We start from the raw sequence: 26649 nt of genomic DNA on the forward strand, positions 1-26649 counted from the left end.
CGTCATCTTCCACCGCAAGGCAGGCTGCCGACTCCTCTGGACCAAGTACTTTGGGCTTCACAGCTAGTGAGGTAGAGGTTCTCAGTCGGGCATCAACCCATCTGAAGAACAATTCTTTAGCTTCCACCTCTCTTGCCAAATCAGGTACAACCTCTGCATTTAGTGCATCTAGTTCCATTAATTCTACCTCTTGGGTGATTGATTCAGGAGCCACTGACCATATGACACATATGTCCTCCTTATTCTCCACATATCATCTGTTTTCTGGCCAGGATAAGATGAGAGTAGCTGATGGGTCCCTCTCCACCATCTCTGGAAAGGGGGTGTTTGACCTAAGCAAGGATCTCTCTCTTAAATCAGTCCTACATGTTCCTAGTCTTACCTCAAATCTGTTGTCTGTTTCAAAGCTTACAAAAAACTTGAACTGTAGTATAACTTTCTTTCCTTCTCATTGTGTCTTCCAGGACAGATTGACGAGGAGAACGATTGGGAGTGGTCATGAGTATGGGGGCCTCTACTATTTTGATGAATATGTCAGCTCAGCCTTGCAAGCTTCTACTACTAGTCTGGAAAGTGTGGAGTCAATAGCTAGGCTGCACTTGTGGCATGCTAGGCTAGGTCATTTGTTTTTTTCTTCCTTAGCAATGTTGTTTCCCGAATTATGTAAGGGCATTCTGAGTCAGAGTTTAATTTGTGATGTGTGTCAAATGTCAAAACAATGTAGATCAATGTATCCAATTTCTAGTAATGAAATTCAAGCCCCTTTTGATTTGGTTCATTCTGATGTTTGGGGTCCTTCACCCATTGTTTCCATTGATGGCTTCCGTTACTTTATCAGTTTTATTGACCATTATTCTCGGTGCACTTGGATTTATCTGTTGAAAGGACGTGAAGAAGTTCCCTGGATAACTATGATGTTTTGCAAGATGGTTGAAACACAATTTGATAAAAAGATCAAGCAATTCCGTTCAGACAATGCAACTGAATACTTTGAAAGATCCCTGAACTCATTCATGGAAGATGCAGGCATGTTACACCAATCATCATGTGCTTACACCCCTCAGCAAAATGGGGTCGCTGAGCGCAAGAACAGGCATCTATTGGAGACAGCTCGAGCCCTTCTTTTCCAGCACAATGTGCCCAAGCAATATTGGTCTCAAGCTGTTCTTACTGCATCTTACCTGATAAATCGGATGCCATCTAAGGTACTGGGTATGAAGACCCCTTTCTCTGTTTTGTGTCCCACTCTTCCAGAATTTCCTCTTCCCCCGCGGGTTTTTGGTTGTACATGCTTCATACATGTGAAAGATCCAAAGAAGACCAAGCTGGATCCTAAGGCTACAAAGGGAATATTTTTGGGGTACTCTCCTACGCAGAAGGGGTATAACTGTTATGATCCTGTCTCCAAGAAAAAATATGTCACTGGGGATGTAGTCTTTTTTGAGTCTCAACCCTATTTCCAGTCTTCTCAGAATCCTCTTCAGGGGGAGAGTAGTGGGTTGGAAGAGGATTCTCATTCTCCCTTCTTTTTTGTTCCCATTTCATCACCTTCCACTACTACTAGCTGTAACATTCCGGGTCAACCTAGTGAGACTTCCTCTGTGCCAGTTGCTTCTCCAGATTCGGCTGATGCTCCTGAAGGTTCCAGTAAACAAGAAAAAGAGATACTTACATACAGTAGAAGGAAGAAGGCCCCTCAACCTCATGACTGCAACCAGTTGAACTCAGATGAATCTGTCTCTGCAATCCAAGGTAATTCTGATTCACTCAATTCAAATTTGGATCTTCCTATTGCTCTCCATAAGCCTGTTCGTTCTTGTACCACTCGGCATCCCATAGCCGATTATGTTTCTTACTCACACTTATCCCCTGCTTATCATTCCTTTGTGTCTGCCCTTTCCTCTGTATGTGTCCCTTCTAGGTATTCAGAGGCGGCATCTGATCCGAGGTGGAAAGAAGCAATGAATGAGGAGATGAAAGCCCTAATGAAAGCAAGGACATGGAAATTGGTGGACCTGCCAGAAGGGAAAGGCATTGTTGGGTGCAAGTGGGTATTCACAGTAAATCACAGGGAAGATGGGTCAATTGAGAGGTACAAGGCCAGACTTGTGGCAAAGGGATTTACACAAAAGGAAGGAATTGACTACAAGGAAACCTTTGCCCCAGTAGCAAAGCTCAACACAATCAGGGTTCTACTGTCACTAGCAGCAAAATTCTCTTGGGAACTTCATCAGCTAGATGTGAAGAATGCCTTCCTAAATGGTGATCTTCATGAAGAGGTATTCATGGAACCCCCACCTGGATATGATGTTGGAAAGAAGGTATGTAAACTAAGGAAAGCATTATATGGTTTGAAGCAATCTCCCCGGGCATGGTTTGAGAGACTTTGTTTGGCCATGAAGAAAGTAGGGTACACTCAGAGCAGTGCAGATCATACATTGTTTACAAGGAGACAGGATGACAAACTTACATCACTCATTGTGTATGTGGATGATATGGTGATTACTGGAAATGATGTGAAAGAGATGAAGAAGCTGAAGGAGTTCTTAGCTTCAGAATTTGAGATCAAAGACCTGGGAAATCTGAGATACTTTCTTGGAATTGAAGTTGCTAGATCAAGAGAAGGAATCTACATATGTCAAAGAAAGTATGTGCTAGATCTCCTAGAAGAAACAGGCATGATGGGGTGCAGGCCAGCAGACACTCCAATAGAACCAAGCCATGGATTACAAGAATCAATGGGTGAGGAATACTGTGATAAGGAAAGGTACCAAAAGTTGGTAGGAAAACTGATATACTTATCCCTTACTCGGCCAGATATTGCCTATGCAGTGCATGTTGTCAGTCAATTCATGCACTCACCAAAGGCCCCTCATATGAGAGCAGTGGAAAGAATCCTCAGATACTTGAAAACTTGCCCAGGGAAAGGAATTCTATTCAGAAAAAACAACAGACTTGAAATTGAAGCCTACACTGATGCTGATTAGGCTGGGTCCGTTGGAGACAGAAAATCAACCTCAGGTTACTGTACATTCTTGGGAGGAAACCTAGTCACATGGCGTAGTAAGAAGCAGAATGTTGTGGCTAGATCAAGTGCAGAAGCAGAATACCGGGCTATGGCACACGGGGTTGCTGAACTCTTATGGCTCAGGACTCTCCTTAATGAGCTTGGTATCAAGACTGAGGGTCCTCTCAAGCTGTATTGTGATAATAAAGCTGCTATCAACATTGCCAACAATTCTGTGTAGCATGACAGGACAAAACATATTGAAATTGATCGACACTTTGTCAGAGAGAGAATTATTTCAGGAGAACTTTGTGTGCCTTATACTCCATCAGAGATGCAGATTGCAGATGTATTAACTAAAGGGCTGGCATCAACGAAGTTCAGGGACATACTTGGCAAGCTAAACATGATTGATATTCATGCTTAGCTTGAGGGGGAGTGTTAGAATGTTAGAGTGATGTTCGGCTGATAAGAGTTCTTATTAGCCCATTCTTATGTTTAACTTATCTTGTAACTGGGCTTGTGTTAATGGGCCTGGGCCTAATCCTGTTTAATGATTTAAGTCATCTGGGTGTCCCATCACTAATCAGGGGCATCCCAGTAATTTCTTGTACCTTGTACCATATTCATCTATAAATAAAGGACTGGTCGACTGGATAGAACAGTTCGACATTCTCTTCAGTTCTGTGGTTCTCTTCTCCTCCTTGCTACTTCGAGTATAGCTCTTCAGATTACAACCCTCACAAATGTCATCTTGGCAACAGGGGCAAAAGTCTCCAGGTAGTCAATCCCATATGTCTGTGTGTAGCCTTTTGCAACAAGTCTGGCCTTGCACCCAACTGGATCCTTCCCTTCAGGCAAATCCACCACCTCCCAAGTACCATTTGCATGTAGAGCATCCATTTTGGTCTCCATGGCATCTCTCCATTCTGGAATCCCAAGAGCTTCTGAGACAGACCTAGGAATGGGGTTAGAAGCAACAGAAGAGAGATAGGCAAAGTATGAAGGAGAAAGCAGGTCATAAGAAAGGTGTTTGGAAATGCAGTGTGCAGTACACTTCCGCTTCCCTTTCCTAACAGCAATGGGGACATCAAGGTCTAGGAAGGATGATCCCAAAGGAGCTGAAGCAATACCTGTTATCTCATCTGTGATTGGGAATGTATGAGCCTCATCTGTTGTAAAGGAAACTACTTGCTCATTCCTGGATCTTTGCCTTTGATACACTTTGGGATTATGGATAGGACGAGAGGGTAAAGAAATAGGGGCACTAGGACAAGAGGTATGAAGTGATTGATCCTCCTTTGATTCATTTGGTGAGGATACAGGTTTGTCAAGAGACTCAACTGGGACAGGAAGAGGAAGGGCAAAAACTTGTGACAAACTCTCCCCCTGTGGACAATGTCCTTCCTGAGAGGAACCATAAAAAGGAAAAAGTTCATCAAAGGTAACATCCATAGAGACATGTCGGGTGCCAGTCTTTGGATCAAAACAACAATAACCCTTTTGTGTGGGGGAGTAACCAAGGAAGATGCATTTGTGGGCTTTCGGTTCAAACTTATGTCTCTGCACACTTGGAATGTGAACATAGCAAGTACATCCAAACACACGAAGATGAATTGGGAAGAGATCCTTGTCTAGATGAAGAAGACAGAAGGGGGATTTAAACCCTAAAACCCTGGATGGCATACGGTTTATGAGATAGGTAGCAGTAAGTACAGCATCACCCCAAAATCTTGTGGGAACATGTGAGGCAAACAAAAGGCTCCTTGCAACTTCAACCATATGTCTATTTTTTCTCTCAGCAACTCCATTTTGTTCAGGGGTTCTAACACAGGAGTTTTGATGAATAACCCCCATGTCAGAGAGATACAAGGATAAATTCTTCTCAAAATACTCTTTTGCATTGTTAGATCTGAAAACCTTAATTCTGGTATCAAATTGAGTTAAAACAAGCTCATGAAATTGCCTCACAAGTCTTGGGACTTCATCCCAGGATTTCATTAAGTATATCCAAGTGAATCTATAAAAGTCATCAATAAACAAGATAAAATATCTGTAACCCCCCATAGAGGATAAGTGGTAAGGCCCCCACACATCAGGGTGCACAATATGAAAAGGAAAAGAGGATCTTTTATTTCTCACAGGGTAATTTTTTCTACAATGCTTTGACAATTGACAGGACTCACAATTGAGACTGGACACACTGACTCCCTTAAACAATTTTGGAAACAAATGGCTTAAAGCAGAAAAAGGTAAATGACCCAACCGACAATGACTCAACATAATTTGACTAACAGACTCTGAAAAAGTAGAACCAAAAGAAACATTCTTGGGATGACCAAAGCATTGGTCAAGGGTGTCGAGCAAGTATACTCCATTCGCTTCATGGCCACTCCCAATCACCTTCTGAGACTTCAAGTCCTGAAACACACAGTGAGAAGGGAAAAAGGTTACACAACAATTCAATGACTTGGTCAGGCTACTTACAAATAATAAGTTGGTATTTAATTTAGGCACATGAAGAGTGGAAGATAAGAGTAAGGAGTCCGTAGCCTTGACAGTTCCCTTGCCAGAAATAGGGGCAAGAGAACCATCAGCTAAGGTGATTTTGTCACGGCCAGGAAGTAAATCATATGAAACAAACAAAGTGGAAAGGTTTGTCATGTGATCAAAAGCACCTGAGTCTATGATCCAAGGGGCTTTGTGATTACCTGAGGTGGATGCATGGTTAGCGGAAGCCCTTATACTTGAGTGAGCAAATGCAATGGTGGCTGGACTTTCAGAAGGGATGGATGATGAAGATACACCTTCAAGCTAACTGATCATCTTTCCAAACTTCTCATATTCAGCTTTCATGGCTGCCAACTGTGCACTGGTAGACTCAACCTCTGTATCTGTGCTTGTGGCTACATGTGCACTTCCTGTCTTTCTACTATCATTCTTCTTCTGGAATCTGATAGGTACAAGATTGGGATGCAATTTCCAGCACTTGTCTTTTGTGTGTTTCGGCTTCTTACAATATTCACACACCACCTCCTTCCTTCCTGTGCCACTGTGAGCTCCTGTAACCCCTTTGGGTTTAATTCCCATATTTGCAAAATGATCATTGATACCGACTCCTTGAACCTGCACTTGCCTCCTACTTTCTTCACTGCTGACCAAAGTATATGCTTGTGACAATGAAACATCTTCCTTGGACAAGATGTTTTGCTTTGTAATGTCGTATTCAGAGTTCAGCCCTGTCAAGAACTCAAAGACCCTATTCCTTTCAACCAATTTCTTGTAGGTTTCAGCATCCTTGGGGGTATCCCATGTCACAGCCTCTATCAAATCAATCTCTTGCCATAGAGATTTCAGGGTTGAGAAGTATGTTGCAAGTGACTTCTCCCCCTGCCTTAGATTCTTCACATCACTTCACAATTTGTAGGCTCTGGCAACATTCAACTTCTGGGAGTAAGTTTCTGCAACACTATCCTAGATTTATTTAACCGAGTTCATCCACAGGCAATGTTGGCTAATCTGTGGCTGCATTGAGTTCACAAGCCACCCAATCATTGTATAATTCTCCTACACCCATTTCTCATAGGAGGGATCCTCCTCTAGGGGAGCTTTCTTGCTCCCAGAGATAAACCCCCACTTTCCTCTACTGCAAATATGAATTTTTACGGATTGTGACCAGGCCAAATAATTGGTTCCATCCAATTTAACTATAGTTATAGCCAACAAGGAATCAGTTGTAGTTCTCGAATTATGTCCATATTCAGCAGTGCTCTTGTTCTCAATTTCTGAGTAGTCCATTATGTAACAGTTTCAATTAGGGTTTTGGCAAGCCTTTAAAAGTGATGTGACTTCAAGTAACTCAGATTGAGTTGAAATAATAGCAAACACAGCAACACACAAACTCAGTTCAGAACTGACAGCCGTGAGAACCAAGTTCGGTGGCAGCACTTTCAAAGAGAAGAAACCCTGGTTCAGCCTTCAAGGAACAATCAACAGGCCTCCAAACAATATGTATTCTTGGTTCCCAACAATAAGTTCCCAAGGAGAACAAAGAAAACAGTCCACAGTACCTAAGAGGACCTTTTACAAACACTGTGCATGCAACATTCAACACTTCACTGTTAACAAGCAGAAATCACTTCAAGAACACTTTGTCTAGGTCCAAGAAACAGCTGAACTAAAGTAGAGGCTTGTACCACTTAATTTAAATCAGTTTTCAGCAGTTTGGAAGCCCAAAAACGGCCGAACAACACTTCTAGAATAACCCAGAAATCAATCCAGCAACAGTGGGCCGACTGGAGGTGTGCTTTGAATGCTTTAACAGTCCTCCCAAATACCAAAAATAACTCAGCAAAGACCTTGAGAAAACAACTTACAGTATCTCTGGTTTGAACTTCAAACCAGGCCGAACTCTTTGCTCTCTGAGCTAGCTTCAAAAACCCTTTTCTCTGATTTCAAATCAGGCTGGAAAAAAACTTGCTCTCTGATTCCTCCTGGTCACCGAACCCTTCTCCAAGTGTATAGAAACTTGGGCACCCTCCAATGACCTCCAAGAACTAGGCGAAAGACTGTAAACATTTAGCCCTAGAACCTTCTCATGCAGTTGGCTGAACTAGAACCACATGAGGGACACGCCAAGTAACGACCCGCTCTGATACCAAGTTGAAAAACAGTCCTAGAAGTAGGGACTATGCTAGAAAACCAGAAAAAAAACTAACAAGAGAAGATTAGAGAAGATTAGAGAAGAAGAGAGAGAGAGAGAGAACTGCGGCAAGTACAGTTAGAGGATGAGGAGTTCGAACTTAAACCTCCCTCTAACACTCTAATACCTTTTATTTAAGTTAATCTTTGATAAATTACAGAGAAGCCCTTGAGTGGGCAGAAAAATACAAAAACAGAACACTACAGAGTATGGGCCCAGAATAAGGCCCATAATAGAGAGAAACATAACATAACATGAAGTGACAGTCTATGGGCCATTCGGCCCATCTCCTCTACACAACCCAACATGACCTGCACCCCTGTTCAGCCAACTAAAGTCACCTTTTCAGTGCCTCTACACTAATATCTTCCCCCAGGAATTGAGCATCTGCTTCACTAGCATTAGCAGAGGCAATTGTCAACTATCGTTTGGAGTCAAAACAGTGGACTTCAGGTAGAACAAGGAAAAGTTGAGGGTATCACTAAAGGGGCTGATGAGGGCTCTCGGTGCTGCAGAGTGCAGAGAGGTAAACACAATAGAAAAAAAATACATTGATAATGGCTTCAAAAAAAACAATGGAAAAGGTTGAATTTATACAAGACATGAGCTTGGATCATAAAAAAGAGGATGGAAGGGTCTACAGGGCTAACCCAATTGCAAAGGAGGACGACAAGGACTTGGAAAAGACCTGTGAGGCCAGTGAAGATCAAGCGGTGGCAGAGAAAGGTTCAATGGAGATGGCTGTGGTTTCAGATAAAGAGGTTTAGGTGGACTTCTCTTGGGCTGAACAGTTTGCCAACTCTGTTTTCAATAGGGCTGTCAATGAGTTGGTTCTGCCCAATTGCCCAAACCGAACTGAACCAATTTTGTCGGTTCTGGTTCTATGATTTTGTCCCAATTAATAATTGGATCATTCCAGTTCCTGCCTGTCCCAATCCGATTCAGATCCAGAACCAATTATTTTAATAAATATATAAGATTTTCTTAATTTTCTTATAATTTTTATCATATTTTATGTTTGAAATGGTAAATTTGATACATAATGTAAGATGATATTAATTAAAAATATTTAATTTATTAACATATAAATAATTTAGTATTTAATATTATCAAATTTAAATTTTAAATTATTATTAAATAAATAAATAAATATACTTTTCAGTATAATCAGGTCTATTGGGTCTGACCCAATAGACCTGACTATTAACCAGGATGGTTCTGGGTCTATGATTTTGTTCTGGTTAATAATTGCTTCCGAATGGGATCACCCTGTCCCAACCAGACCTGTCCCATTGACAGCCCTAGTTTTCAGAGAAATGGAAATAGAAGAGCAGAAAATCTCATGAGGTGGAAGTATCAACAAATCCATCCAATGAAAGTTGATTTAGGGTTAAGGATGTTATCATGTTAATAGAGAAGGAAGAGTTATTTCACTAGGACATAGTGGAGCCTAAGAAAAAATTGGGACTTTCAAGCAGATCTTGTGGGTGGGAATTCAGGTGGAAGAGATCAGTGCTAGTTTGGTTGCTGTTTGTGTTGCAGTTGGGAGTGGTTGGGTCTGAGAACTTTTCTTCTTGTGCTCTTCTTCTGTGTGGATTTCTATTGATGAGTTTAGTGGAGAACATCATATTTTGGTTTGGGGGTGGGACATTTTTATTTCTCTATTCTTGTCTTGTGGATTTTTTTTGTCACTCGAGCCACATTGCTATCTTTCTCTTTTATTCTTTATTTACTTTTTTCAATAAATTTTTATTTAATATCAAACATATTGTCCATTGTCCAGTTAGTTTAATTCAACAGTTCAACCAGATGAAAAATAGATAGTTGAATAAGTGGAGTATATTTCAAGCATCTTAAAATGAGCATAGGAATCATAATTGTGTCCATCTTATCAAAAAAGATCATAATTGTCTCCCCAAAAGGTGAAATATTAGTCTTATTCCACCTCTAACCGAATTCAAGTTCAGTCTCCACCAAAAATTACATGGTTGAAGCGCTTGTTTTCTTTTATTAGCAGATGAAATCCTTGTTTCCAGCATGCAAGACTCAATTTGGATATAATATTTTTGTAGAAATCAACAATTTACTGAAAGATAAACCTACCCTGCATCCACTCAATCATTGAGCAGGAGAAAGTTTTACATTTATTACCCGCCATGCACTTATAAATCAGTAAGGTTGAGTTAATATGAAATTAGTTGTTCAGATTTCACATATTCTAAAGACCAGGATTAGTTTCAGAGAAACCTTAAAGAAATGAGCATGACACTTCTGCATGAATAAAGTCCTACAAATATTAACATAGATAATACATATTTGAAAAAGGATCCAAAAATGGATCAACGGGTAAAATAATGAGCAATTACTTCATAAATAAGTACCTTTTGAATTGCTAACCAAGAAGGACTATGCTTTTTGTGAGGTCTTGGGAAGACAGGTTGAGAATGGATTGCCCACAAATCTTCTGGTCTCTAAAAGATTTCAAAAATAGCATAAGCTACATTTCAATATAGGGAATAGAAGATGAAAAAGTAACCAGGTGGTGAATACAGCAAATAAAATAATTGCTTATACTAAGGAAATAATAAAATGTACAAAAATGAGTAATAGTAGAGGTAAAATGCAAAGCCAAGAAGAATGCTATGAATCCACTGGAAATATTATCCGGAGCATTTCAAAAACCATTAGAAATAAATATTACCACAGCCATCTGTGTGGAAGCCAGAAGATGTGCATGACCCTACCTATCTCTGTCATACATAAAGTTCTGAAAATTTACAGCACATTTATGAAGCCATGAATCTAAAGATAAGTTACATTTAAAGTATAAAAAAGCCCACTGCCAAGTTTTCATCACTATGACAGAAGCAAGAAAGAATAGAAGAAAGTCACTATGGCTGGCTTTGGTTCACGGAATTGAGGTTTTGGAAGAATTTGCCCCAATTCCAAGTTCAAAATTTTGGCAGACACCTTACAGTGGATTTGTAAATTCCATTTGAATTTGAGGAATTAGGTACTAGCCTAAAAATACAAGCCACCAATGTTTAAGGGAGAACACAACACATGTTTTCTCCAGTTCCAACTTCCAAGTCTTTGGAATTGAAACACAGGCCACCAGATCCAGAGATGAATACCTTCAACATCTTCCACACTTTCATTACCTTCATTATAAGCACCAGATGCAATCTAGAGACTGAACCTTCATCAGACGTCTTCCCCTCCCCCTTAGCTTCAATTTCTATTCCTTTTGCCCAGCTTTTCTTCTTGGAATCTCAATGTGTCACTCTTCTTTGTTTCTGGCAACCTTCACTCTATCTCAAACCTTGAACCCTACAACTAATGAGCATCAAATTCATTCATCAAGTTCTGACCTACTGTGCAGTAACAACTAAAAACCATCCAACCTATTTTCCAATGACCGGCACAAAGATGGACAAACACTCAAACATATTCAAAACTTTCACCTAAAATTTCTGGAATGGACAAGTTAGAATGGTTATCTAACACCAAGAACCATTTATTGTTCTTCCTCTCCTGCAAAATAGAGAACAAACTAGAAACAGATGGAATTTATGACATATTTGGTATTCTTATTCTAATTCTTAGAAAATCTGTGTCTCATCCAAACACATAGAGTTCTGATTTTGGTAATTCTAATTTTATGAAGAGTAATTATATATCAGAGAGGCCTTATGTGTTTATTCATATTGTAATTCGCTATGGGCAATTCAGTATCATCTTTTGTCTTATTAGTTATACAAATTAATTTCTAAAAGGCTTCTTCAATAGGATCACCAAACACTAGAAAGGGAGCCTGTGAACTCAAAATTATTATGAACTATTCCAAGCAGTGACATATGACATCTTTGATTTCTTTGACCAAATGCATCATGGTTCTAGAAAGGTGTACCTTACCAAGTTGGCATCAGGAAGCTCTCGGACAGCTTCATCAACATTTTCTGCAGTAGCTTTGACCTGTAAAACATAAGCAAATACTCAAGTTATCAACATATGCAAACCACATCATCCAGGTTAAATTCCAATGGTTTTTGTGCAAAATACTTCAAGGATGAAGAAGAAAAAACAGACAAGAGAATATCCTAAATTATTTCAAACAAGTTCAAATTTCACATCTAGGTCATGCAGGCCAAGAAGAGTTAGACCAGCCCCAGAATGACTTTCATCCACTTGTTCTGGATCACTTGATCAGTATAAAGATCAAGGAGTCTATTAGTGGATTCCAAAATATTGGGCCAATCAGATGGAGCAAATAACCTCTTATGTATAGCTTCCCAAGCTAGTATTAGAAATTAGCAAGCTGCTCAAATCTGGATCAAAGATCAAAATTGTGATACTTGACTGCATATTTTAGAGGGTGCCTATTTTTTTATAATAAAAAGTTAAAAAAAAAAAGTTTATTAAATGCTCCATCTGTTTCTCAATAAAATAGAAATAATTTTTTTCAGACTGAAATTTTTTCAGCTATTTAAATGGCAAGGAAAACAATATTTTCATCGTAAAAGTGATTAAAATATAGATCAAATATTTCAAATGCATATGAGATCTCTATTACCACATGATTACAGTCAACCATTTGAACTGAGCAAGGTATGGACTGCACGATATGGAAGCCTTGGGCTTGATCTATGGACCGATCAGGTATCGCATTAACCCTCAATCTATGGACTGAGGCCTGAAAACCCACTCCAATATGCCAAAAAGTGAAGGGTACCCCCCAAGAAATAAAATTGAATATACTAAATAAATCATCAAGGTGAAAGGGCATACCAACTTAGCACTTTGCAGCTCTGTCTTCTCTGACAGACGGTTTCGAAGGGGTTCCACATGATCACTTCCATCTAGTTGCACGCCAATGAAGTATTGAAGTTCACCCTAACAAAGTAATGGACCATTCAGATAATTTCCAATAAGGATTGCAGAAACAGTAAACTGAGACTCTATATATATATATATATATATATTACAAGTAGTAAGAAGTGGAAGAGGCTAGAAGAGCTAGGGGTAGACCAAAAAGGACATGGGTAGAAGTAGTAAGAAGTGATTTAAGCACTAATAATTTAACAGTGGATATGGCTTTAAATAGAACAGCTTGGTGAAACAGGATTCATGTAGCCAACCCCATATAGTTGGGATAAGGCATGGATGGTAGAGAGAGAGAGAGAGAGAGAGAGAGAGAGAGAGAGAAATTGAGGATACCTTCTGGTCACGCATAGGTTGCAAATGGAATAAGTTCCAAAATTTCTTCCCTGCAAATCCAGATTTCATAAAGTCAACCACGTCAAAGATTGAATGTAAAAACTAGTATTCTCAAACTAATGAACCAATTTACTCTCAAGGCAATCAAGCATATTCTCACATATCCAAAAATTATGCATGGAAACATTTTTATTTTAATTCATTTAGAAAATCAGACAGAAATCCACAATGACATGATATATAATCTGTTTATATATTTTATAGACTGAAAGCTCCTTGAAATTGTAAACTTACCACTCTTGGTGTAGTTTATTAACTGCACTGTGATTTCTCTCTGCTCTCTGATAGCATCTCTTATTTTTGACACAGTTCCTTGATCTGTTTCAGGTCCTTGAAGAAATCTATACAACCCAATGAAGCTCAGTAGCAAAATATTATATGACAGGAGCAACATATATAAAAGCAAAAATAGAAACAAGGTACAAAATGCAAACAGTTTATTACAATTCCGAAAGGATACCATGATGCCAGATCAGATTGGAGATAATCAGACTGATTTTTTAGGTGTTTTTCAGTCCCAAAAGACCATAACCATTAAAGTACATAATGAAATATCCTTAATTCAATATGTAGTTGTATATCAATAACTCAATACCCCACACGCAAATATGTGTATTATGTATATCTATATATGGGAGAGAGGAAATGCAAAAATGATCAAGTACTTCTTAAGAACTTTGTAATTAAACATGTATGTGTTGGTATACATACAATTGCCATCTTATATAATAGTTCAGAATAATATACACAATAAACATGTATATAAGTATATGTATATACAGGTTTCTGTATCACAAATGTGTACGCCTCTTCGTATATCTCTGTAACAATAATTCAATATGTCATTAAATATATATATGTGTGTGTGTGTGTGTGTGTGTGTGTGTGTGTGTGTGTTTGTGTTTGTGAAAGAGAGTGATATGCAAAAATAAATGAATATCTCGTAAGAAATTTGTAATTAAAAGACTTTGTTTGCCCTTCCCACACTCAACCAGCATCTACCTTTCTATATAGACATTTATTGAAAGGAATAAAGAATATAACACCATACCGGCAGTTTCTTCCTAAAATTTCCTCCCGAGTATACTCCGTCAATTCAAGAAAGCTATCAGACGCAAATATCTGTGTGTAAAAATATTGGGGTCAAATCATGAATATGTAGAACCTCTCATGGTTTTTTATCAGTAAATGGTAAGTAATAATATACATAAATTATTTATGGACAGACCAGCATCAGCACCTGAAGTACATAGGGAGTTAAGAACAACAAAGGAAAATAGTGTAGTTGAAGCATTTTTATGTGTCAAGTTTGCATCTGGGTCCACGTACTTATTTGTGTACCCACTTTTATAAGTAATGGAAACTAAATCACTAATTTAATATATATATATATATATATAGGCATGAAAATTAATATAAAAAAATTCCTATGTACAGTAATCTTTATTTCACATCACTTCTAGGTAAGGAGTCCTCTGCAATATCCTCACTCAGCCTATGACAGTTGTGATTTATGAAGTGAAATGATGAATTTTTTATTGGAAGAAGTTGTTATCTATGCATAAGACTTTCTCTATAACTTCAGCAACTTTGACACTTGTGTATGCATTTTGATAATGCAATATCAAGGCTATTATCTCACCTGAGAACAAATGGAAAACAACCCTTGAAGAAATTAAGTGACAATTGAATTTTTTATGTAAAACAAGCAATCAAAGAACTCTTATGATACCTAGTTATCTGTATAAGGGTGCTGTATCATGTCAGACACTTTAATTTTTTTTAGTGTAAAATTCCATATTCAATATAGTATCCAACCATATCCAGGTAACATAGGAGAACTTTATGATTGAAAGTAGGAACAAATGTCATGATTTTCAAGTAGTAAATTAGGCTGTGTTTGGTTTGAAAGAAAAGGTAGGGAAAGGCAAGGAAAAATGTACCAGGTCTCTCTACCTTTTCTTTCAAACCTAACACAGCCTTAGAGTACAGTGTAGACATGAAAAAGCTACCCAAATGTTGTTTGAAGTCAGTCTTACAATTGGATTATCAGGAAGTCTAGGATCTGTTATCACAAAATTTTTTTCAATGCGTTCCAATGTCGTTGCTAAATCAATTCCTTGGCGTATATCCCTTTCTCTTTCAACACGGTCCCAGCTGTCAGAGTGTTTTACATCTTTGGTCATCAAAACCTCTGGCTCAATACTGGGCTGAGGTTTTTCTGCAGAACTTTGTGACCTGCCTCTGAACCTGTAAATAATGATCAACAATTTCTATAGAATCATCTGAAACACACTAGATGAATAACATAAATTGAGAAGTAAAAAGAAACAAAAATTAAAATAAAAAACAAAGGCATCAACTTAAATGATTGGCATTTTAAGTCATAAACTCATAATCCATGGGGGGTACAGTTTTTTTTTATGAATAATAAAGCATTCCATTAAAAAAAATTAAAATGGATTTACAACTGATACAGAATTTAGTTTTCCCAAGAGGCGTGAGATGCAGCCTCAAAAAACAATATTGTCTGGAAGCCAAAAAGACAAACATCAAAAGGAAACTCCAACAAGAAACTCACCCCATCAAGGAAATTCGCCCAGATTTTCTAGATTTATTGCTGAGATCATGACCAGAACTTCTTCTGGACATATCATCCATTTGAGGAGTTTCTCTGCCAGGGGTACTAAAGTTTGACAGTTCTGCAGATTTTGGCAGAAAATAATCAAGGTTAAACTTGTCTTGCTCTTCAGTCTTTGCAGGGATTTCATCATCTGCAGATTGAATATGAGCTCGTGGATGCTTCACAGTTTGGACAACCTCTGTGATGGAACCCAAGGCCTGCTCCTTCTGGCGAGCTAGTTGAACATAAAGAATCAACATATTAAATTGCAAATAAGATACAAATATATATTAAGAAGCATGTTGAATATGCACACTTACCATCATAGCGGATTAGTGACTTTGGTAAGCCATTTGGCCGCATTGCCTTGTCGCTCAGACCCTCAGTGTATTTACTAACTTCAACCTGCATCCTGCAAAAAGATAATACAATTAGCACCCTCAATGTACCATACTATCTCTAGTATCTAGATGAAGTACTTAAAAACATAATTAACTATTAGCAGGAAATCAAACTAAGAAAGACACCATCCTAGAAACCATATGGTATCAATGCTATAAGTTCAACAAGGCAGTTTACTGATGACCAAATACTGTAATTATCCACATCACCAATAAAAATTAGAACTCAATCATAGTTCAAACAAATGGACGATGAAGTAAATCATGCTTTCAGATTAAGAGGTTGAAGGATCACAGGAGGTTCAGAAACATGAACACTGATAAGCATAACTAAGATGTTTCTTAGCTTGAAGAGATAACCAATGTAGCTCGTTAGTATCCACCATCTACATGTAGACCAACCAAGCCAAGCATGACATCAAAACTCAAGAAATAAACTGTCATTTCTTGATAAAGAATCTAATACCAGTAAAAAGTTGAACCAACCAGGTCATCGATCATGACAATACCAAACTCAAGAACCCATCAGACTCTTTTCAAATTGAACATAAGACAGATCAGAGGAAGTTCAAAAACTTGGAAATCATTCAACACCACTAGACCATTCCTTAAAGGGGCAAATCCAAGGAACCTTAAAAATGAGTCAACTTGGACCAGGCAAATAACTATAATATCAAAAGCATACAAATAAATAGGTTCCAACAAAAGCTCTTATGTATCAGAACCTTTACAATCTAAGAAATGCATGTGTAGCCATAGAAAAAGACTACAAGTTTCCATTATAAACCTCACGAATTCTGAGTGTGCCTTTAACTTCAATCGTGCTCTCAAGTTTCTTCTAGTCCCTGCAGATATCTGTCTGTGGAGAATAGAAACAAACTACCACTCAGCCTTCAAGCGTTACAACTTGTAAATGAAGGCTCAAGGGAACATTTTGAAGAACTATGTCTCTTATCCTCTATTGTCTTTTTTATTTACATTTCTAACCATAAAACTAGGTTTAACTTCAGAAGGGTCACCACAATTTCAGTTCAGACTATCCTCCTAAATCTTGAAAATTGATCGAATGGCATACCCTATGCTTTAAAAATGAAGAGCAGATATCATTCTCTTCCATAAGTGCAGAGTCCAGATCTGCTGGAACTTAAATAAGAAAGAAACTTATGTTAGAAAAAAATAATATCTTTGTTTACTACTCTAAAACAAATGTAAAATGTGTATAAAATGTATTTAATGTGTGTTAAATGTCACACATTTTGATGGGTCGTAAAATCATCCTTAACAGAAGAGCTAATCATGCATAATTTAACTACTTAGGGCATCGTAATCTATTGTTATTATTTGAAAATTTATAAAGTAAACATGATTATCCACCACAAAAGGTAAAGAGAAATAATGTAGTTCAGAATTTGAAGAGAAGGAAGATGGGAATATATTATAAATAATATCATCTAATGGGATATTTATTTTGAGAGTACAACTTAGCAGATTTTTGAGGATCAACCACTATACTAATATCCAATTTCCCTGAAGGACAAAAATATTGAGGGATAATAAATAATTCTACTAGTAAATCAGGATGGGAAAATTTGTCCTTGAGAAATCAGGACACAAATAATTTGCCTTTTGCTGCCTTTTGTAGTAGGTAATTACACATCTTAGAGCCCACCATCCCAATTTTCTATTCCAACTGGTTAAAGTAAGCCTTCTAGTTAAAGTAGTCAAGAGTAGTCAAGACTCAAGAAGAAGAAGAAGAAGAAGAAGAAGAAAATTACAAATGGGGCCTTGAATAGGCGCCCAAATACAAAAAGGATGAAAGGACATAAATGCCCTTACATTCTCAACACTTCTTTTTTTTATGACTCATCCTAAAACATCATCAGACAGCCATGGTTCTATTAACAAAAACTGTGGGCAATGCAACATCTATTACATTAATAGAGGTAAAGGTTGTCTCATATTTTCCCATAGATGGGGGAAAAAACATTATTTGCACAAAATTATTGCATTATTTTCTTACAACAAATACAGTGATTTTCTACATCACAATATAGCATCCAGCCTTGCAATCCATTTAAGAACAGAATAACTACTTACATATCAAGGAATATCCTGATAAGATTGACTTCATCAAAATTAGTTCTACATATTTGACAATTAATAACCAATAAAGTGCATGATATTCAAATGTTAGAAAGAATCTGCAATGTACAGATTTACAGTATTATCAGTATCTAGCAATGTATCCATTTAAATGGTGAACTTTGTTAGTAGTGCACAATTATGTATAAACATACTAGTTCTACTAACTAGTAATCTTCCTAGATTTATTTATCTTTTTTTTTATCGGCAACAAAGAAATCATTCATTCATTAAAACATTTTTTTGATAATTGATAATCCATTCATTCATTAAAACATTAAGAGAAAAGGAGTACAAGAAATTGTAAAAGATCACTCATTATTCATCAAAATGAAGTTGTGAAAAACTAGCAAACCCATTATATAGCAAGCCCCCCAACATTATACTGCAATTGTGCCCAGTACAATTTGTTGTCTTTGAACCCCTTGCTTAGCTAAACCATCTGCCAAACTGTTATCTGATCTTCCAATCCACCTTATTTGAAAGTTCATGTCTTTTGACAGCCATTTGAAGTGTCTGAATTCATTTTGCATCCAATCACCCCCTCACGTTTCTTCAACCATCCACTACTATCTTCAAATCCCCTTCAATGATCAAATTGCTAATCCCCATATCTTTAGCTTTCCCAACCCCCAAAAATTGTAACAAAAAATTCTGCTCTTACGAATCACATTGCTCAATTGGGCCTGAGAACAAGGCACATATAATACCATCCTCATTGCCCACACTACTACCACCAAAGTTCAATTTCATCCAGCCTCTGACTAGTAGTGATCAAATCTCTAGGGTTCTTTGATTCCTAGAGGAAGAGTCAGCAATTGCCCCCAGTAGTCACTCAAGATTGAACAGACACTTAAAGGAGAAGAAAAAAAATAAGAAAAGAAGAGGGAGAAAAAGAGAGAGAGAGAGAGAGAGAGAGAGAGAGAGGGAGATTTTGATAAAAGAGAGTTGGGTTGATGTGTTTAAACAGCCACCCCCCTCTTAAATTTATATACATAGTATCATACTTGTAAAAGGACTGAATTGCTTACATGGCAAGATAAGATATGATAACAAGATAAGATAAGATAAAGATGAAAAAAGACTAATCCTAATCTTATCCTAATCTTATAAAAGACTAGTCCTAATCTTATCATAAAGAACTAATCCTAATCATAACTTATTGCTGACATACAAACAGTGAGGTCCACATTAGTGTTCTCTACACTCCCCCTCAAGTTGGGAATAGATGTTTGTCATTCCCAACTTGCATAGATCTGCTTCTAACTTCTTCCTAGAAACCGCCTTGGTGAGAAGGTCTACTAGCTGCATGTCGGAGGTGATGTATGGAAGACATACTTCTTGAGATGTAACCCTTTTTCTAATAAAATGTCGATCCACTTCAATATGCTTAGTCCTGTCGTGTTGTACCGGATTATGGGCTATATTGATGGTAGAGTACAACATCAAGGGTTTCTCATAAATAATACCTAACTCCTCAAATAATGATCTCAACCATAGGATCTCAAGTACACCATTTTCCATGGACCTATATTCAGGTTCAGCACTGGAACGAGAAACAACATTTTGTTTCTTACTCCTCCAAGAGACAAGGTTACCTCCTACAAAAGCACAATACCCAGAGTAGAACTTCGATCATCAACACACCCAGCCCAATCAGCATCTGTAAAAACTTCTATCTTCATGTGATAATTATTCTTGAATAAAATGCCTATGCCTGGGCACCTCTTCATATATGCTAGTATCCTCTCAACTGCAAGGAGGTGAGTAGTCCTAGGAGAGTGCATATACTGACTAACCACACTAACTACATAACTGATGTCGGGTCAAGTGAGAAAAAGATAGAGAAGTTTTCCAACTAATCGTTGGAACATAGCTTTATCTTCAAGGGGCTCTCCACCCTCTGTGAAAGCTGAACCAATGTAGTCGAAGTAGCAGAAAAGAGAAGAAGAAGAGATGCTGGAATGTCGAACTGTACTTGCAGTCAACCATGCCTTTATTTATATATAAGTGAAGTACAAAGTACAAGAAATTACTGGGATACCCCTGATTAGTGATGGGACACCCAGAAGACTTAAGAAATAAACAAGATTAGGCTCATTAGCAAAGGCCCAGTTACAAGATAAGTTTAACATAACAATGGGCTAATAGGAATTCTTATCAGCCAAACACACTCAAGCCTTCTAACATATCATTCTAACACTCCCCCGCAAGCTAAACATGTTTAGCTTGCCAAGTACGTCCTTGAACTTTGTAGTTGCCAACCCTTTTGTTAATACATCTGCAATCTGCATTTCTGATGAAGTATAAGGCACACAGAGTTCCCCTGAAACAATTCTCTCTCTTACAAAGTGTCGATCAATTTCAATATGTTTTGTCCTGTCATGTTGTACTGGATTATTGGCAATGTTGATAGCAGCTTTATTATCACAATACAACTTGAGAGGACTTTCAGTCTTGATACCAAGCTCATTAAGAAGAGTTCTGAGCCATAAGAGTTCAGCAACCCCGTGTGCCATAGCTCGATATTCTGCTTCTGCACTTGATCTAGCCACAACATTCTGCTTCTTACTGCGCCATGTGACTAGGTTTCCTCCCAATAATGTACAGTAACCTGAGGTTGACTTTCTATCTCCAACAGACCCAGCCCAATCAGCATCAGTGTAGGCTTCAATTCCAAGTCTATTGTTCTTCCTGAATAGAATTCCTTTCCCTGGGCAAGTTTTCAAGTATCTTAGAATTCTTTCCATTGCTCTCATATGAGGAGTCTTTGGTGAGTGCATGAATTGACTGACAACATGCACCGCATAGGCAATGTCTGGCCGAGTGAGGGATAGGTATATCAGTTTTCCTACCAATTTTTGGTACCTTTCCTTATCACAGTACTCCTCACCCATTGATTCTTGTAATCCATGGTTCGGTTCTATTGGTGTGTCTGTTGGCCTGCACCCCATCATGCATGTTTCCTCTAGGAGATCTAGCACATATTTTCGTTGACATATATAGATTCCTTCTCTTGATCTAGCAACTTCAATCCCGAGAAAATATCTCAGATTTCCCAGGTCCTTGATCTCAAATTCTGAAGCTAAGAACTCTTTCAGCCTCTTCATCTCTTTCACATCATTTCCAGTAATCACCATATCATCCACATAAACAATGAGAGCTGTAAGTTTTTCATCCTGTCTCCTTGTAAACAATGTATGATCCGCATTGTTCTGAGTGTACCCCACTTTCTTCATGGTTGTACAAAGTATCTCAAACCATGCCCAGGGAGATTGCTTCAAGCCATACAAAGCTTTCCTTAGTTTACACACCTTCTTTCCAACATTATATCTAAGTGGGGGTTCCATGAATACCTCTTCATGTAGATCACCATTTAGGAAAGCATTCTTCACATCCAGCTGATGAAGTTCCCAAGAGAATTTTGCAGCTAATGACAGTAGAACCCTGATTGTGTTGAGCTTTGCTACCAGGGCAAAGGTTTCCTTGTAGTCAATTCCTTCCTTTTGTGTAAATCCCTTTGCCACAAGTCTGGCCTTGTATCTTTCAATTGTCCCATCTTCCCTGTGCTTTACTATGAATACCCACTTGCACCCAATAGTGCCTTTCCCTTCTAGCAGGTCCACCAATTCCCACGTTCTTGCTTTCATTAGGGCTTTCATCTCTTCATTCATGGCTTCTTTCCATCTTGGATCAGATACCGCCTCTGAATATCTAGAAGGGACACATACAGAGAAAAGAGCAGACACAAAGGAATGATAGGCAGGTGATAAATGTGAGTAAGAGACATAATCAGTTATGGAATGCCGAATGGTACAAGAACGAATAGTCTTACGGAGAGCAATGGGAAGATCCAAATTTGAATTGAGAGAGTCAGAATTACCTTGGATTGCAGAGACAGATTGATCTGAGTCCAACTAGTTGCAATCATGAGGTTGAGGGCCCTTCTTCCTTCTACTGTATGTAAGTATCTCTTTCTCTTACCTGCTGGAATCATCAAGAGCATCAGCTGAAGCTGGAGATGTAACTGGCACAGCGGGAGTCTCACTAGGTTGACCCGGAATGTTATAGCTAGGAGTAGTGGATGGTGATAAAAGGGGAACAAAAAAGAAGGGAGAATGAGAATCCTCTTCCATCCCACTAGTCTCCCCCTGAAGAGGATTCTGAGAAGATTGGAAATAGGGTTGAGACTCAAAAAAAGTACATCTCTGGTGACATATTTTTTCTTGGAGACAGGATCATAACACTTATACCCCTTTTGCGTAGGAGAGTAACCCAAAAAAATTCCCTTTGTAGCCTTAGGATCCAGCTTGGTTTTCTTTGGATCCTTCACATGTATGAAGCAAGTACATCCAAAAACCCATGGGGGAAGAGGAAATTCTGGAAGAGTGGGACACAACACAGAGAAAGGGGTCTTCATACCCAGTACCTTAGATGGCATCTGACTTATTAGGTATGATGCAGTGAGAATAGCTTGAGACCAATATTGCTTGGTCACATTGCGCTGGAAAAGTAGAGCTCAAGCTATCTCCATTAGGTGCTTGTTCTTGCGCTCAGCAACTCCATTTTGCTGAGGGGTGTAAGCACATGATGATTGATGCAACATGCCTTCGTCTTCCATGAATGAGTTCAGAGATCTTTCAAAATATTCAGCTGCATTGTCTGAATGGAATTGTTTAATCTTCTTATCAAATTGGGTTTCAACCATCTTGCAAAGCATCATAGTTATCCGCGGAACTTCTTCACGTCCTTTTAACAGATAAATCCAAGTGCACCAAGAATAATGGTCAATAAAACTGATAAAATAACGGAAGCCATCAATGGAGACAATGGGTGAAGGACCCCAAACATCAGAATGGACCAAATCAAAAGAGGCTTGAATTTCAATACTAGAAATTGGATACATTGATCTGCATTGTTTTGACATTTGACACACATCACAAACTAAACTTTGACTCGGAATGCCCTTATATAAATCGGGAAACAACATTGCTAAAGAAGTAAAAGACAAATGACCTAGCCTAGCATGCCACAAGTGCAGCCTAGCTCTTGACTCCACACTTTCTAGACTAGTAGTAGCAGAAGCTTGCAGTGCTGAACTGACATCTGCATCAAAATAGTAGAGGCCCTCATACTCATGACCACTCCCAATCGTTCTCCTCGTCGATCTGTCCTAGAAAACACAATGAGAGGGAAAAAAAGTTATACTGCAGTTCAAATTTCTTGTAAGCTTTGAAACAGACAACAAATTTGATGTAAGACTAGGAACATGTAAGACTGATTTAAGAGAGATCCTTGCTTAGGTCAACCACTCTCTTTCCCGAGATGGTGGAAAGGGACCTATCAGCTACTCTCATCTTATCCTGACCAGACAATAAATGATATGAGGAGAATAATGAGGACATATGTGTCATATGGTCAGTGGCTCCTGAGTCAATCACCCAAGAGCTAGAATTAATGGAACTAGTTGCACTAAATGCAGAGGTTGTACCTGATTTGGCAAGAGAGGTGGAAGCTAAAGGATTGTTCTTCAGACGGGCAAATGCCCGGCTGAGAACTTCTACCTCACTAGCTGTAAAGCCCAAGGTACTTGGTCCAGAGGAATCAGCAACCTGCTTTGTGGTGGAAGAGGACACTGGCTGAGTACTCTGTGAGATGTCACTACTGCTGTTGGTGGCAAGATTCCCACTTGTTGTGTGGCCCTTATGTTGCCTTTTTCCCTTTCTCAGAGCAGCTGGCTTCAGATGAGGGTACAAGACCCAACATTTCTCCTTTGTGTGTTTCTCACCACCACAATGGGTACACTTGAGGGACTTCTTGTCTGAAAATCTGCTTCCCTTAGTGGAGACTAAGGCTGAATGTTCTCCAGACAGTTCTGTTGCTTGTGTCTAGGAGTCAACCTGCATCTCCTTTCTCCTTACTTCTTCATTCCTCACCAGGTAGTAAACATGATGAAGCTCAGGTAATTCATCTCTCCCTAGAATCTGTGACCTTACACCTTCATATATAGGGTCTAAGCCTGCTAGGAACTTGAAGGCTCTGCCCTCCTCAATCTGCTTGTCATGCCTCTCCTTATCCCTGGCATTTTCCCAATCCAAAATCATGTGATGGTCAAGCTCTTCCCAGAGACCTTCCAGTGTTGCAAAGTATGTTGCCACAGACATGTCTCCTTGCCTTAGGGCTGCAATGTCTTGGTTCAGCCTGTAGATTCTAGCATTGTTCTTCTTTTGGCCATATGCCTTAGATACTTTCTCCCAGATTTTAGTGGCTGTAGGAAAATGATGAACAGTTCTGGCCACCCGAGGAGTCATGGAGGCCAGCAACCAAGACATAACTGTGGCATTTTCCTTGCACCACACAGTGTATTCAGGGCTGCTAATTTCTGGTTCCTTTTTATCTCCATCCAAATAGCCTGTGAGGTCACGAGAGGTAAAGAACAGTCTTGTTGAGACAGACCACTCTCTAAAGTTATACTCATCCAATAGCACACTTGTAATCTGCAAGCTATGCAGATTAGGGTTCTCCAGGTTTGAGGACCTTATAACAGGTCTGTTATCTTTAGAAGAAACTTCACAGGATAGTGATGACATCCTAACTTCGGTCAAGGAGTTGTTCACAGTACTGTTCGGTGGTTCTAGTTAGGGCTGGCCGAAGTAGTCACAGAGTTCATGTTAGACAGTATTTGTATGCCCTTAGCTTCAATCTGATTTGATGTACTTTTGTTATTTAGTGGAAATAAATAAAGTGCATGTTTGATTCATGTTGTTTGGTTTAATTCTGTGTAAAACCCTAAAACTGGACATTTATAGAGACTCATGTTAGTTTTAAATGTTCACAGCCGTTGGATAAGTCTGGGGAGATTTATCCTGCCAAGGCTGATACTGGTGTGCCACTAAGTGTTGGGATGGCCTGTCTCAGCCATCAGGGTAAGACCCGATGCACATGCAGTATGGGATTACTTGAATCCTTGAACCGGACCAGATTTCCAGTATTGCCCTGGACCTTGGAGATAGATGGGCAAAACTGGAAAGTTACACCTGACCCCTAGACTCGATTATGACATTTCACTAGGTGTTGGATCAGGCTGCCTTTGATATGCCATTCAGTGAGATCCTTAGCGGGGATCAAAACCTGGGTATGTTGGGGCAGTTTGAGAATTCATCTGAGTGGGTGATCATAGTGACAGAATCAGCCACTTTGTCGGACAAAGGGTAATGATCGGGAATGCACTCTCTCTGATGGAAACCAAACTGCCGGCAGTTGATTTCAATCGTTGGAATTTTGTTTTGCAAAATTAATATATTTATATATATATGTACGGTTTCGAATTGTTTGCAAATGGTTTTAATTCCTGGGATCCATGTGAGAGGAGAGTGCGGCACTGTACCTTGCAGCCGAGGGAGAGGTCCTCTCTTGTCGGGCAATGCTTGATCATTAAGGGCTGAGAGGTTAAGTGTAAGACCATTGAGGATAATACTTGATGGGCTAATCTTGCACCTGCCCACAGTCCCTGGGTTTTTATAAGATGGCTTGGCCCAGGGACCACTTAATGTAAGTGTTGGGCCCATAGGGTTCATATGATGGACTCAAGGGGTTCATTGAGTTTTTCAGTGAATTCGGCTGGGCCTTGTATTAAAGGCTGGGCCGAACCCATGTGGCTGGTGTGTAGATCAATGCTTGGGTCCCACGCCATACAAAGAAGCCCAACTGGGCAGCAGATTGGAAAGTAATTAGACACTGAACACTTAATGGGCCAAAAGCCCATTTCGAGGTGGGCTGATATGATCACCCATCCATGGGGCGAATTTGAGATTAAAGTTAGTAAAAGGATTGGGCCTTTTAGCCTTATCCACTCTAAGAGACCAAATTCAAATTAGATTTGAATCTGGTAACCTCCTGATAAGATCAGGAGTAAGCTAACTCTATCTGCAGAAAGGATTAAGATTATCCCCTATCCAAATACTGATTTGGATTGGGATAACTCCTAAAAAGGAGGTTTCTTAATCAAGAAGAAAGGAGGAGATTTCGAACCACCTTGAAGAGGTATAGGATACCTCCTGCGAATTTAGATCTGATCTGATTCATACTCTCCAGAAAAAACAGAAAAACAGTTCAGCCTTTTTGTTTTGGAAATCTCCTCCTGCCGCCGCCTTCTGCCATTGCAAGATTAGATCTTTGCAGAGAAGAAAGTCAAGAAATCTGTTCTTGACATCAGTCTTGCAAGAAAGACTGAAAAGGATTCAGTGTTTAGTACTTCCAGAGGATTCTTGTGAAGGATCCAGTGTGTAGGACGCACTTTGCTGGTTCTGTTCCACATACAACTGTGTCATCTTCAGCAGGAACGGATCTTGGAGCATTCTTTGGGCGTGAACACCAACTTTGGGAGATACTGCTTCTCTGGATCAGGTATATTCCTCCCATTTATCTTTTGGTACATATCTGGTTTGATTATGGTTCAAGTAGGATCCTTGAATATTGTATTCTAAATTTAGGAAAT

General features: G+C 38.9%; 1 protein-coding gene across 4 annotated transcripts in view; it reads right to left on the bottom strand.

Annotated features, from left to right (window-relative positions):
• Positions 1–26649, bottom strand: part of PHOT2 (phototropin 2) — an 89269-nt gene that overhangs the window by 44598 nt on the left and 18022 nt on the right. For 3 of the 4 annotated variants that reach the window (XM_088951659.1, XM_088951657.1, XM_088951660.1), the window contains exons 4-12: positions 15930–16021; positions 15568–15844; positions 15026–15236; positions 14038–14108; positions 13221–13327; positions 12927–12976; positions 12498–12602; positions 11625–11684; positions 10091–10180 (exon numbers count right to left, since the gene is read on the bottom strand). In XM_088951659.1, coding sequence (XP_088807785.1) covers positions 10091–10180; positions 11625–11684; positions 12498–12602; positions 12927–12976; positions 13221–13327; positions 14038–14108; positions 15026–15236; positions 15568–15844; positions 15930–16021 — 1063 coding nt within the window. Of the gene's footprint in view, positions 1–10090; positions 10181–11624; positions 11685–12497; positions 12603–12926; positions 12977–13220; positions 13328–14037; positions 14109–15025; positions 15237–15567; positions 15845–15929; positions 16022–17085; positions 17110–26649 lie in introns of those variants that run through there. The other variant, XM_088951661.1, reaches the window with a different exon arrangement.

The sequence above is a fragment of the Nelumbo lutea genome, chromosome 6 (assembly GCF_056320005.1).
Source record: "Nelumbo lutea isolate HS-2025 chromosome 6, American lotus-T2T, whole genome shotgun sequence".
Taxonomy (NCBI): Eukaryota; Viridiplantae; Streptophyta; class Magnoliopsida; order Proteales; family Nelumbonaceae; genus Nelumbo; species Nelumbo lutea.